Genomic DNA, 15,324 nt, shown 5'->3' with positions numbered 1-15,324 from the left:
GGTATAAGTACCATATATCACCAAACATCCTCCGTGAGCAGCACAATTGCCAGGCCTTAACATAATTGAAGCTATTGGCGTTTTGTTTTGATTTTGGCCCAAGAATTTGACAACATTCTATTGGAAACTATTCAGAAACTATTCGGAGAAGAATTTCAGCTGTTGGAAATGGTGCCTCATCACCTTGAAAAATTTAAAAACAACCAAAAAATCAACTTTTAATAAAAAAACCTTATAAACTTTAATAAACAAATGTTGTCAATATAATAATTGCAAAACTTTACTACATTTGTTCTCCCTGATAATTTAAAAGAGACTATTAATTCTTTATTATACTGTTCATGTTTATGTTCATGATATTGTATAATATGTTAATATATGATAACCATTTTGTTGTTATTAACAAAAAATACTTTGGCGTGTGATAAAAATTAAAATATCAGTATCCAGCTTTAGCCGGATTACTACTGTTAAATGCTATTGGATTTGGTTAATGTTTTGGATCAAGAATAGGTCAACCGTTGGAGACTGGTTTTGAAAGAAAATAAGCCCGTCAATATCTTATTAATAAATAAATATTGTGTATATGTCATGGGTTCATATTATTTTGTCCATCTCCTGTATATTCATAATAAACTTTGTGAAGTTTGTAATTTTACTATAAATATTTGTTTTCTTGATAATTAGAAGATATTACTAACATTTTATTATATTGTTCATATTCTTGATATTGCATAATGTGTTAATACACGATAACCATTTTCTCTTTTTCTTAAAGAAAAATTGCGTTGGCGTGCGATAAACTTAAAATATCTTACCGTCTGTCCCCTCTTGATCGTCTCGCCCTCAGTGTACCCTTCGATGTAGGGAAGACCTGGCGGATAGAGCACACTGAGCTGAACTGTTGCTCTCATTGGAATATCAGGCGATAAAGCTTCATGACGGGCTTCGCACGTGTACTCCGCGTAATCGTCTTCTGCGGTGGGTTTGAGCGAAATCCGCGAATGCGTGTCGTAGCGTGTGACTCGCTTGTCTCCGTTCTTCCCCGGAATTTCAATGGTCTGATCCTCCCTGCTGGCTGCGGATAGACATGCGAAAAAAAAAAAACAAACGATAAATTTTGAAATATGGCTCCCGTACACGAATAAAATGGAAACTACTCAAGAAGTCTCCATCCATTCGGCGACGGTAAAGGTGAAAAGCGTAAAATAAAAAATCCCATCACGTTTCCAAGCTCGGAGATCCGTTTTCGACGCGGTACCGTGGGCGAATTGCCATGCAAATAATTGTAAATGCTTCCTTATTTACCATATTTTGTGTTTGAATGGCTGAGACTTCTAATAAAACTCGTAAAAGTTGCTAGTTTGCGGTTAGAATTTCAAAACGGTCTCGGCTTCGGGAGAACGTTTACCTCTGCGAGGACAGCATCGGTTCGAATTGCCTTTGTGGTGGAACGTTGCTTCGTGTCATTGAAGCCGTTCAAACTCCGCTATAGCGGCAAGTGTGGACTTTAAGCAAGTTGGACTGTCGTACGTTAAAACGCACAAATTACAACTTCAGAGGCTAATTAACCGTTATGTCAGATTACGGTAATGAATAGAAATAGGAAGTAATTTGTGGAAGCTTTTAATGGATTGTTAAATGGGCAGTATCTTTTCTACTACTATAGATAAAAAAACAAAAAAAAAGGTCAAATTCAATGAGCTTATTTGTTGGTGCAACATTATCAATGATACGACTATAATAACATTTTCATTAATAATAAGCGGTAGGATTTTATTCATAGCTTAGGTAGCTGAGTGCTAAATATTAAGCATCAATTTCAGTAAATTTTTATTGCACTTAAGAAAGAATGTTAAAAAACTATTGCTCGATGGTCTCTAGATGTTCCTCTCTCTGACTACAACTTACTTTAATCAAAAACATATTTTATCCAAAATAAGGGTTTATCCAAAATAACAGTGAACTCATGTCATCAAAAAATAGCAAGAATTTCCTATCGCAATATGTAAATTCGTTTTAATATCAGGCAGTAGTTTCCTTCTTATTTCATTCTATTTAAAAAGAGGCATAATGATGTCTCATGCGCCCGAACATGTAACCGAATAAAGCTATAAAGTTCGGCTAGTAGAATGCGTCTACATACCTTGATGTTCTACTCGACATGAATTAATGAACCCTTACTATCCAAATATGCAGGTTTTTTGAAGGATATAAGTCATCCCACCACACATTGTTAAGAAATATAGGATTTAAATAGAGAAAAGATAACCCATGAAGACGTTTGTTAGAATTTCTAGACACTGCTTTTAAAGAAAATAATTTTTAGAAGCATATACTAAAATTAAGTAAGATTTAATAAAAGAGTATAAAGAGTAAGATAAAGATAACAAAAATGGACGGAAAAGAGTTAAAATATTGAATAAAAATATGAAAGTAATAAATACAAAATTATTATACAGTATGTGGTGTGGGAAAGTGGAAATTTCGAGATGCATAAGCATTTATCATCGAAAGTCCATCCAGAACAGAAGATATTAAGGAAAAATACAGTGATATCAGAATGACATGACACGGAAATATAATAACTAAAGAAAGAAGAATTTAATAAAAAAGGTAACTATGGCCTCTAATGAAACTAAAATACATTACTTGGTTTTAACTATTAATTAGTTGGACTAGATCTTCAGTATATACTGTCACAATAGTATCAAAAATGCGCCTAGAACTCTACTTCATAGGTGATGTGGAAAAAAGTTAACAGTTAACAGAGAGAAAAGAGTCTAACCTACAAACTATTGTGACTGTATAATTAACTAATAAGGTCCTTTAATAATGCTGCTTTTGTTTCATTATGTTATTTCCAATAGAATTTTGTTATAGGTCTAAGCCAAAGTAAACTAACACCGAAGTTCATGCGACGTTTTAACAACATATATTTAGATGACGTGAGTTCACTGTTTTATTGAATATACTATATGCTGGCTTTTCCAGTTTCAATTGTGCCAAATATTATTAAAATGGCTTCATCAGTGAATAAAATTATTAGCTATTTGATTTCCTGAGCTAGGTATTATCAATTTACACCAAATATCTTCATAATCCTTTAGTTTCTTCTACATCAGGTATAGAGTAAGTAACATTTAAATAAAAATGTTTTTAATGTAGCGAATGAAGTTTCGAAACCAGTGAACAACGTATGTTAATAAACACACTTTAATTTACTGTCTAATGTATCTCTGTGAGTTCGTGTTAAATGAAACCATAAACTAAAGGAGGTTTAAACTTTAGCATCATCAGGTAATGGCGGGGTTTTAATAACATTCTAATGGAGCCTACTTAGTGAGCAAAATCGGGCGAGTTGTAAATAAAATGCGAGTGAAAAGTTCATTTTACGGCAAACGTCTTCAGGCCGGTTAAGCTGTCGAGCACTAAACTTACGTATATTAATTTCGACGTTGCCTCTGTACCAGACAATCTTCGCTGCCGGCTTGGCGTTGCGGACACGACATTCCAAATGGAACTCCTGATTCTCCTTTATTTCTATTTTGGAATTATGTCGGTGGTCGAGGATTTCCACCGAGGACGGAGGAGCTGAAACAGAAAAACTCACGTCAGTCCGATTATTTTACGGATTCTTTTGGGTCGACGATCGTCAACCAAGCAACCGCATTTATTTTCACCGACCTAAAATTGTCCCGGTTTGGCCAGCAAACCCACAGGCAGATCTCCATAATATCAGACAGATATCTAATAAATAACGATGTTAATAACTTGTAGCGTTTCTTTTTTATGTCTAAATATTTAGTTATTATGACTTACATCTTCAGTATTCTTGAGAAATATTTAGTCATCGTACTAAAACGTAAGTACTAAAACGAATTATACAGTATGTTCAATGGATAAATGCAAATTTCGAAATATAATTGAATAAAGTATAATTGTAAAAATTTATTTAATTGCTAAAATTTTCCTAATCTTTGTGGATTTTATTAAGTGTTTTCTATCTTGTTGTTCTCTCAAGAAACTGTTTAAGAAATATTAAAAGAAAATATTTATCAACAATAAACTAATGGAAAAGAACTGTAGTACTCTTTAGAACTATTTAGTTATTATCAAATTGCTAAAACGAATTATACAGTGTACTTAGTGGAAAATTGCAAATTAAGAAATTATTGTAAAAAGTATTTGGTGGATTTTCTTTATGTATAAAGTTAACCTCTAAATATTTTCCATATTGCTTTTACGGACTCCAAATATCTTTAGTACTCCTTAGAACTATTTAGTTATTATTAAATTACTGTAAAGAATTTTACAGAGTGCTCGGTGGAAAAATGCAGAGTTATGTAAATTTGGGAGTATCTTTTATCTAGAACAGTTCCTTGATTTTGTGTCTGATCTGCGATGCATCTTATTTAACGTAATGTTATTTGCATTAACTGAATATATAGCAATGCTAATGGTATTCATAATTCGTTTCACAAAAAAAGAAAAAATAGTTAAAAATATAAATAGCTTGTTATTGTTAAACTCTTAAAATAAATTGGAGTATTCTAATACTAGTAGGCGTTTTAGCACACAAAAAAAGTGACAATAGCAAGGATGGATTTTATTGAGTTATAAATTTAAGACCTTTATTTAGGGATAACCCTCCCACACTTTCCAATATAAGGAAACTGTTGGAAATGATTCTTAAAAGAAAATATTTATCAACAATAAACTGATGAAAAACCTACGATTTTTTTTGCTTTATTTAGTGAGCTTGTATTTTTCTTTCGGTGTGATAAATAATTATTAATAGAGAAGACTTAAAGCCATGAATTATTAATTTTAATTTTAAGAAATAGATATAGTGAGCGTATTATAAGTATATTCGAAAAATTCCAGCAGATACAAAGAAAATGTCTGGATTTTTCAGTTAGATTAATACAATTTTTTTCAATGTGGAGACGTGGTTGGGACTGATAACTAAAATGGGTCTTTGATTTATTGATTTTAAGGGTACAAAATGAGAGGTGTGATTTAATGTTCACACATTCTTTTCCCGACTAGGTTATATTATTATTTCATTACTCTATTTCACATGTGATTCATTTCAGTCATTATATGAGCTTCTAAAGAGAATTAATGTATTTGGTCTACAGGTTTCTTTACATTAAAGAATCAAATTAAAAGTTCTTTGCAAATAAAAGTTTACTTGGCTCAAGATTCAAATGGAAAATTCAAATGTTTTTGGTGAAAATTTCGGAAAGTGTGACAATAAAAATTGTTTGTTGCTAAAATATATTTTCTTTTGGATTTGGTGAATTAATATAAAACTTGCAAATCATTTAAAAGGATTTTTATGATTCGCACATATTCTGAGTTGCAATAATATAATAATATACATTTCATTAAACAAAACAGTCAAAAATTGGACAGTAAAGGCTACGATGGTCTTGGAGAGAAATAGGAAAATCAAAGTTGAAATTCACATTAACATTTTATCAGTATGATAATTGTTGTTTTATCCTAGTGACCACTTTATTTTTTCAAATTACAAAATGTTCCATCGATGAAAGATGACAATCAGTTAGTTATTTTCTTCCTTTATTAAGTAAATTACTAATTGAAATGAAAAAATAAGTAGTTTTTACGGTTCCACCACGCCATACACAACAAATTGTATACGTTTGTTGCTGTTTTTTCTCATTATTGAGAGGCTATGGAAACGAAACGATTATTTTCAGTTGCCTTTGCGAGGTTTCCTCGATCTCAATCAAGTAAATAACAAAGGGAGAAAAAAACCGCAAACAGAATTGAAGCCGTTAAAATTTCCGACTGAAACCGTTTCCATTAACTGTAACGTTCTAGTCGAAAATTCAATTGACTTAATGAAACACACATAGCGTTAATTAAAGGCGGCAGCCCGGCCAAAAATAATAATTACATGAAACAAATATTCATTAACGTTTTCTTGGTCGTCGTCGTCGTTTGACGCGGAATTGAAATTGAAATTGGTCCGCAGGCTAATAAGAGTTTTCCGGTTTTATTAAGATCGTCGTAGATACCTTAACTAAATATTTCGACTTTACGGCGCTTTTATGGACCAAATTAATTCGGGCGAACGTGTACGGACCGGGTTTATGATTTTTGGCGGTCCTCGCGAGACGATCGCTATCACCTGACGTCTTGTTTGGTTATAAAACTCGATTGGTGTACCATAAAAACGGGCAATACGGCTTTAGACTATTCGTTTTCGTGCAATTCGTTTCACGAGATAGTATACTAGTTATATATTTGTACAAAATGTCGTAAAAATTAATATATAAATACATATTTATATCACGGACTATGTAAAACTGAATAACTGTTCGTTAGTCTCGCTAAAACTCGAGAACGGTTGGACCGTTTCGACTAATTTTGGTTTTAAAATATATGAGGGAGTCCAAGAAATGTTTATATAAACTATATGACTTTTCATCATAACAATAGTTTAATGGAAATGTTCAAAATAGCATTGGATTGGTTGCCATCTAATATCTGATTGATCTGAAGCCATAATATTGTCATCAGACCTGACAAAACAATATAATAAAAATAGTAAAACCATAAAAAATGTTCTTTCCCTCAGCTACCACGTATTTATGTCAATTTTTCACCAGTTTTCGTTATTGAGATCTGGAACGACTGGAACACTGTTTCTAAACTCACAATTTGACCTAATAACCAGAAGTCTGACGAAGCTAAATCAGGTGAATAATACGGTTTATGAATGGTATGAGTTCAATTTACTATGAAAAGGTCTAATGCAGCGTGACAAAGGTCATGTTATTGAAGAAAAACCAAGAGTTATTATTAGTAGATGGATATGTTAATAAAAACTACCTATATTATATCTGCCTTAATGCTAAAAATACTTTCGTACCAACCCACTGTATCTGTCAGATGACTTGATAAAAAAATAAAAAATAACCTAATCTCAACGAAGACAAAATAACTTACTGCGGACCTACGTCATTCCATGCGGCCAATCCCCGCCCTTTAATTACAAAACATTAAATTTGCCCCGAGAAAAAAAATCCGGCTCCGCGCGATAGACCACAAAGAGCTCCAACGAAGCGGACTTCTCTCTGCACCGCTCTATATTTACCACTAGATCTACGAAAAAGGATTTAATTCCGGAGATGAAATTTTACATTTGAACGTTTTTCTTTCCGATTTTTTCCTCCTAGCCTCCTTGTCTGGATTAAGGTTAAATAAGTGAAACGAGTGGCCGTGTTTGTTGTGCGGGCCCGGCTTCGTTACAGATTCATTTATTATGCTTTCGGAGCGTACGTGACTAAATTAAATGGTTCCGAATTACTTTGTTCCGAATTCAATATTAGATACTGTTATAACGAAGAAGATTCGCCTTTACGTATACATATTTGAAGCTTATAAGGTATAAATTCTCCTAAAATGGTGAAGGTGAACTTTGATTAAAATGGTGAATACGCCCTATTTAATATAATGATAACATATATGTAACCTCAATAAAATTGATAAATAAGAGCGTAAAATATATCGACGGAACTATCCATACCTCGATCTGCACAATTTTAGCCCCGTAGGGTAGCTGATTTGTGTCGGAACATGTAAAAGGGCCTTTAGAAAACCGCAACTGCAAAAACTGCCCTCTTAAATCTTCCAAAAACTCTTTTGTTCGCATGCAAATGATTCTAATATAGGCAATTGTGTATTCGGCCCACGTAGAAGACGCGCGGGATACGTTACACAGGATAAATATAATTCATAAGTGCCTTCGAGGGGTCTACGCACGTAAGCTTACACAGAATAAATCTGCATGTGAAAGGTTTTGTCGTATTAGAATATACGGCGTTTGCTGGACTTTGCTGCCCACTATACGAATAAACTTCATCTTACTGTTAAAGATATAATTATATGTCGTTAAAATACCCTCTTATTATATTATTAATGTAATATATTCATTAAGAATACAAATTTGTATTAAAACAGTTTTTAACGGAAATTTTTATTTTATTATTTATATTTAATAACATGATAATGCTGTACTACTAATTTTAAGGTATGCAGAATAGTCAATATTGATGTTAAAGAGGTGCATTCTATATTAGCTTAGAAGCAATTAGTGTATTTGAGAACCAGTTTAACTATTAAGAAACATATAGAATTTAAACTTTACTGTAAAATATAGTAAAATCATAATTCATAAAATAATGATGAATCATATTCTTGTATTATGAGACAAAGAAAATTAAAAACTGGTACCAAGATCCATATTATTTTTAAAACCTACACAACTATGAACTTGCGTATTTAATTATTTAATATTAACATTTTTTAGTTAACTTATAAAATGAAATAAAGTAATAATTTATAAAATAATGAAGAAATGCCAATCATATATTCTTATATTGTGAGCCACGCGAAAATAAAGAAAACTAGTAACAACGAACATACTGTCTTGAAACATAATACTAGTGTATTTAACATACTTTTCAGTAAACTTATAAAATTTAATAAAGAAATGATTAATAAAATAATGAAGAAATGCAAATCATATATTCTTGTATTATGAGAAAAAGAATTCTGGTAAGATAACATACTTTTTTTATCCCACTTAACTATGTACTGGTTATTTCACATACTTTTGACTTAATTCATAAAACGTAATAAAGTTATGAAGAAATGCAAATAATATAGTTTAGAATTATGAGACAAAAGAAAAATAAAAACTCGTACAAAAGCACGGACTGTTTTGAAACCTACTCAAATATATACTGGTGTATTTAACATATTTACTAGTTAACTTTACGAATAAACAACGTGTCCAATTGGACAAATAGAAAACAATGTAAATGGTTTTAACAAAAACGAAAAACTTAAGAAGTTCTTGCTATCGACAACTAGAGGAAAATAAAATTATAAAGTGCAAGCGAGTAGCAGTTGTAAAACTTATCTTTCTCCTTTATTTTCTTCTCCATTTCCCGGGCACTGAAACTCGATTTTATAGTTTTTTTTTTCGTTTCAGTTATAGAAAGTTTCCGGTGTCATCGCTGTAATATTAAATGCTCTCTTGGATTATTAATTACAAATTGTCTCAGGACTGGAATAATTATAGTAACATTGCGAGAAGTATTGCTGAAAAGGGGAAGAGAAGAAATAAAACAAGCAGTGTCAAAGCTTACGACTAGACAATCTATCGAAATTAATAGTTTCTTTCTATATTTTGAACATTTCAAGTGTTTGGTCTATTTTCTAAAATATAAAATCCTGAATCTCGTTTTGTATCGCCGTTCAACAAGTCGCTTCTTTCTTTTAAATACAAAAGTTTTTCAATTAAATTAATAGTTTTTTTACTATTACCTTTGCCATTTTATAATTATAAATAATAATTAATAAATTATAAAATATATTAGAATTAAATAATATTTCGATTATAATCTAACAATCTAACGGAAACATTTTAGGAGGATTCTTAAGCTCATATGCGTATTCAGGGAAAAACCTATTAAAATACATATATGATATATTACATACACAATATTGGCCTTCATCTCACATAAAATATAAGGTTTTAAGTGAAAGCTGCTCATGGAAAGTTGCGATGTCATCCGAGTCGAAATAATTAAAATTATATCACTAAGAATAGCGCGAAGTACGAGAAAAAGAAGTTCTCTAGAACTTCTGACTCGACGAGATTCCTCGTTCATTTACATTGTTGTCATTTTATATTTCGTTTCCAGAAATAACAAAACTCCTAAAGTCTAGAGAGCTATTAATCTTTTACGACGTCTCAAAAATTAAATAGGGGACTAAATATTTGGCGATTGTGAATTATGTTGAAATTGAAATTTCGACGTTATTAATCAATTTAGGGATTTGTGTTCGTTAAATACATAAAATGTCTCAACATTTTAGGAACTGAAACATAATTTACTTTGGAAAGTATTATTCTTGGGTCTAAGGTCATCCTTGTACCTCTTGTGATGTTCAGAGTAAGTTTTTTCTATTTTTTTTATTGCTTTGACTGCTAATTGATTCCGGTTTGCCATAATAAGTTTAAGATCATGAATAAATGTGAGATATTTATACTTATTCTTATGATTATAATATTACATCATAAAACTCTGGTATATTCTCATGTGATTTATTATCTTATATATAAAAATGAATCGCAAAATATGTTCCTAAGCGCATAACTCAACAACGCCTGGACCAATTTGGCCAAATCTTTTTTTAAAATGTTCGTTGAAGTTCAGGGATGGTTTTTACGGCGAGAAAAATTAGAATTATTGCTGGAAAAACCCTAAAAATAGCCCTTTTTGTTTGAATTTGTTTCGTGTATCAGTTGACAATTCATCTGTCATCTGTCAAAAGTCATCTGTAACAGACAACTTTTTTTTTTTAAATTTGATATGACTTGAACTCAAATCCTTTTAATCCGTACGAATTGTTTTATTTATTTAAAATTTTTTATTTGTTTAAAATTTAATTCAAATTTTAAATAAATAAAACAATTCGTACGGCTTAAAAGGATTTGAGTTCAAGTCATATCAAATTTAAAAAAAAAAGTTGTCTGTTACAGATGACTTTTGACAGATGACAGATGAATTGTCAAGTGATACACGAAACAAATTCGTATATCGTGTTTTGTGCAGAGTGTTTAGTTAGTTAGTGTTTGTTTAGTTCGTGATTAGTGAAAAAATAATTTATATTTGATATGCCTCCTATAAGACGAAGCAATTTAGGTAGAAGAACCAGAAATGCTATAAACCAAGCTAATTACCGATCTAATCGTACTGCACAAGAACGTGACGACGGAAATGAACGTGAAAGAATTCGGATATCACAAACGCGTGAAGCGCGAGCGCGACATTCAACTAATAATCGCGCAAGTTTGAATCCAGCTGCTTTCAGTTACGATGTGTCAATTGACTACAGTAACTACCAATGTGTTGTTATTGGTTCTATGAACTTGGTTTGCTCACACTGTAAGGCATTAAAATACAAAAACGATGCCAATGGATTGTGTTGCGCAAATGGTAAAGTGAAATTGATACAATTGGATCCACCACCAGAACCATTGTACTCATTGGTTTCAGGAATAGGAACAGATTCTATACACTTTTTGACACATATTCAACAATATAACAATTGCTTTCAAATGACTTCATTTGGGGCAACAAATGCAGTTCGGGAAAATTTTATGCCAACTTTCAAGGTATGTATTATAGCAGTTACTCATAATTATTTTAGCGAACAAAATTTTCTGTCACCAAAGTTAAGATGTGTTACTAATCTTCAATTTCTTAATCATTACGAAATATATCACTTAGTCATCATATTATATGGTGATTCAGTTTCAGTGACACTTTTATTATATTTTATATTTGATAGATATTAGTTAAAACTAAATATATACTTTTTAAGATCAAATATTATTTAAGTTTGATCATTGACAATCCATTAATTTATACCACACCATAATATTTTTTTTATTTACAGATACAAGGGCAAATATATCACAGAGCAGGTTCACTGTTACCAGTGTCAGATAGCGACAACAAATTCCTGCAAATTTATTTTATGGGCAATTCACCACAAGAAATTGATCTGCGTTGTGCACATAACAATTTAGTAAAAAGGTCTATTGTAGAACAATTACAAACTTTATTTCATCAACACAATCAATTGATTATATTGTTTAAAACTGCCCTGGATCTGATGCCATCCGATAATCACAAAATTGTAATCAGAGCTGATAAAACACCTGCAGGTCAACATACAAGACGTTTTAATGCACCAACTATTGATGAAGTTGCTATCGTTGTAGTTGGAGAAAACTTGGAATCCCGTGATATTGTTTTACATCGTCGGAATTTTCAATTACAACCTATAAAGGAAACACACCGCTCATATGATGCACTGCAATATCCCATTATATTTTGGCAAGGTGAAGATGGCTACGATTTATCAATAAAAATGATAAATCCCATTACAGGTAACTAAAATATTAGTTTAGCTATGGCGATAATATCTCAGTCACTATATTATGTATTTGAATGTTATTAAAACAAAATCTGTTTACAGGTTCTGAAACCAACAAAAAAGTCAGTTCAATGAACTATTATTCATACCGCCTAATGATTCGGGAAAATGCAGATAATCACATATTGAAATGTCGGCGATTATATCACAAATATGTTGATGACATGTATGTTAAAATTGAAACGGAGAGATTAACATTCATCAGGTTGAATCAAACCAAACTCCGATCTGAAGAGTATATTCACCTTCGAGATGCGATTAATACTGATGGAAATGCACAGAATGTCGGTCGGATGACTATTCTTCCAGCAACATACATCGGAAGCCCTCGGCATATGCACGAATATGCTCAAGATGCCATGTCGTATGTTCGTCATTATGGTACAGCAGATTTGTTCATCACATTTACATTCAATCCGCAATGGATAGAAATTAAGCAGGAGTTATTACCTGGGAAATCATCCATTGATCGTCATGATATTACAGCCAGAGTCTTTAGACAAAAGTTGAAATCTTTAATGAATTTCATCGTAAAACATAATGTGTTTGGTGAGACACGCTGCTGGATGTATTCTGTGGAGTGGCAGAAACGAGGATTGCCACATGCACACATTTTGATTTGGTTGGTTGAAAAGATAAGGCCAAATGAACTTGATGCAGTGATATCAGCTGAAATCCCTAATGTACAAGTAGATCCTGGATTGCATGAGGTAGTTATCAAAAACATGATACATGGTCCCTGTGGAACTCTTAATCAAAATTCACCGTGTATGATGGATGGTAAATGTTCAAAACGATATCCACGGACATTAATATCGGAAACAATTACTGGTAATGACGGTTATCCATTGTATCGTCGCAGATCGACAGCAGACAATGGAAAATCAACAATTGTCAAATTAAATTAACAAGATATTGAAATAGATAATCGTTGGATTGTTCCATATTCACCCATTTTATCAAAGACATTCAAAGCACACATCAACGTTGAATCTTGCCATTCAGTGAAATCGATTAAATACATTTGCAAATATGTAACCAAAGGGAGTGATATGGCTGTGATTGGAATTGGTGCAGAGAATTCTAATGATGAAGTTACCCAATACCAAATGGGCCGCTATGTCAGTAGTAATGAAGCAGTTTGGCGAATATTTTCTTTTCCTATTCATGAGAGACACCCTTCTGTTGTTCACTTAGCTGTGCATTTAGAAAATGGACAAAGAGTGTATTTTACAGCACAGAACGCAGTACAAAGAGCTGCTCAGCCACCATCTACTACATTAACCAGTTTTTTTGAGACATGCCAAAACGATGATTTCGCACAAACATTGCTATATTCTGAAATGCCAAAATATTATACCTGGAATCAATCCTCAAGGAGATTTATACGACGGAAACAAGGAAAACCAGTTCCAGGATATACAGATGTATATTCCACCGATGCGATTGGCCGGATTTATTCAGTACATCCAAGCAATGATGAATGTTTTTATTTACGACTGCTATTAGTCAATGTACGTGGCCCAACATCATTCTAATAGTTAGGAAATGTTGATGATGAATTGTGTGGATCCTACAGAGAAGCCTGTCAACGTTTGCAATTGCTTGAAAATAACGCTCATTGGGATCAAACTCTCAATGATGCTGTAATATCATCACACGCTCATCAAGTACGAACATTGTTTTCTATAATCATATCTACATGCTTCCCATCAAACCCAATTGATTTGTGGATGAAGTACAAAGATTATATGTGTGATGATATTTTGTATCAAATACGGAATAGAATGGGAAATCCAAATATACAAATCAGTGAAGAAATTTACAATGAAGCATTGATTTCAATTGAGGACATGTGCTTGATAATGTCAAACAAACTATTAATTCAATTAGGCCTGACCGCGCCCAATCGTCCAATGCATGACGCTTTTAACCAAGAGTTGCATCGAGAAAGACTGTATGATCTCAACGCTTTGAAAGAATAAATTCAAACAAATCTTCCACTGTTAAATGAACAACAGAAGTATGTATTTGAAACTCTTATGAAAGTAACAAATGATGAAACTGGAGGGATTTATTTCTTAGATGCACCTGGTGGTACAGGAAAAACTTTTTTTATTTCATTAATATTAGCAACAATTCGCTCACAAAATAAAATTGCACTTGCACTCGCTTCGTCGGGAATCGCAGCAACTTTGCTTGAAGGTGGTCGAACAGCCCATTCAGCACTAAAATTGCCATTAAATATGCAAAGCAATGAAACTCCAACCTGCAACGTTTCGAAGAACTCTGCAATGGCAAAGGTTTTGCAGCAATGTAAATTGATTGTTTGGGATGAATGCACGATGGCACATAAAAAATCTTTGGAGGCTTTAGACAGAACCTTAAAAGATCTACGTAGCAATAATAACCGATTTGGTGGTGCAATGATTTTATTAGCAGGAGATTTTCGTCAAACATTGCCAGTGATTCCACGATCAACGCCAGCTGATGAACTCAATGCATGTCTAAAGTCCTCCAATTTGTGGAAACATGTTAAAGTACTTCATTTAAGCAAGAATATGCGTGTCGAGTTGCAAAATGACCAATCTGGAAACATATTCTCTAAACAACTCATTGACATTGGTAATGGCAAATTTCCTATAGACATGTTGACGGCTTGCTTTTGCTATGACTATAAACAAGTCCCAGGGGCAATCATTAAGTGTTTGTGGTATTAATCTAGAAAACCCATGTTTCTCACATGGTCAATTGTATGTTGCCTGTTCCCGTGTTGGAAAACCATCAGATTTGTTTATCTATGCGCCAGGTAATCAAACAAAAAACATCGTATACCACAAAGCAATATAATGATAATAATAATAATAATTATGATTCACATGATTAACAATAAAGCGATTACTTACTTTTCAATCCTTATATATGTTTTATTTAATTATTTTTTATTCACAACGCCCTATCACCAGGGTGATGGTTCTGTTCAGGAGAATTTTTTAAAATACGTAGGCACAAAAACTGCCACATTACAAATCTTTTTGACAGGACGAAGTCTGTCGGGTCAGCTAGTATTATTATATAATTTCAGCGTACTTTAAAATTAACATATTATGTATTTGAAGTATGTTTCTAATCTTATGGGGTTCTAGAAATTTTAGTCAAGAAATTTGGAACCAAAAAAATTAACTCTATGAATATGTCCTTAAATTATTTTTCGAGTTCTAGTTGTTTTAGAGAAGTAGCATCTCTAAGCCAGTGTTAAGGATGTCAGAG

The 15,324-nt window shown here is 32.4% G+C and overlaps 3 protein-coding genes across 6 annotated transcripts in view; 2 read left to right on the top strand and 1 right to left on the bottom strand.

The window, feature by feature from the left end:
* Positions 1–15,324, bottom strand: part of sns (sticks and stones) — a 209,839-nt gene that overhangs the window by 18,097 nt on the left and 176,418 nt on the right. For all 3 annotated transcript variants that reach the window (XM_076407495.1, XM_076407497.1, XM_076407496.1), the window contains exons 4-5: positions 3,442–3,594; positions 819–1,078 (exon numbers count right to left, since the gene is read on the bottom strand). In XM_076407495.1, coding sequence (XP_076263610.1) covers positions 819–1,078; positions 3,442–3,594 — 413 coding nt within the window. The remainder of the gene's footprint in view (positions 1–818; positions 1,079–3,441; positions 3,595–15,324) is intronic.
* On the top strand, positions 11,493–13,102 carry LOC143198341 (uncharacterized). Of its 2 annotated transcripts, XM_076407499.1 has the most exons (3): positions 11,493–11,782; positions 11,840–12,007; positions 12,097–13,102. In XM_076407499.1, the coding sequence occupies exons 1-3, from the start codon at positions 11,593–11,595 to the stop codon at positions 12,960–12,962; spliced, it is 1,224 nt and encodes a 407-aa protein (XP_076263614.1). In that variant the 5' UTR covers positions 11,493–11,592; the 3' UTR covers positions 12,963–13,102. The 2 variants fall into 2 exon arrangements, with proteins under 2 accessions (XP_076263614.1, XP_076263613.1); XM_076407498.1 differs by having other exon boundaries at positions 11,493–12,007.
* On the top strand, positions 13,981–14,967 carry LOC143198344 (ATP-dependent DNA helicase Pif1-like). The gene is made up of 2 exons (XM_076407501.1): positions 13,981–14,077; positions 14,140–14,967. Exons 1-2 carry the CDS (start codon positions 14,065–14,067, stop codon positions 14,772–14,774), a joined length of 648 nt encoding a protein of 215 aa, XP_076263616.1. The 5' UTR covers positions 13,981–14,064; the 3' UTR covers positions 14,775–14,967.

The sequence above is a fragment of the Rhynchophorus ferrugineus genome, unplaced genomic scaffold (genome assembly GCF_030347505.1).
Source record: "Rhynchophorus ferrugineus isolate W39M unplaced genomic scaffold, kcgeb_rfMv2 rfM6, whole genome shotgun sequence".
Taxonomy (NCBI): domain Eukaryota; kingdom Metazoa; phylum Arthropoda; class Insecta; order Coleoptera; family Curculionidae; genus Rhynchophorus; species Rhynchophorus ferrugineus.
The sequence above is the reverse complement of the archived record's forward strand: the minus strand, read 5'-3'. Positions and strand labels throughout refer to the sequence as shown.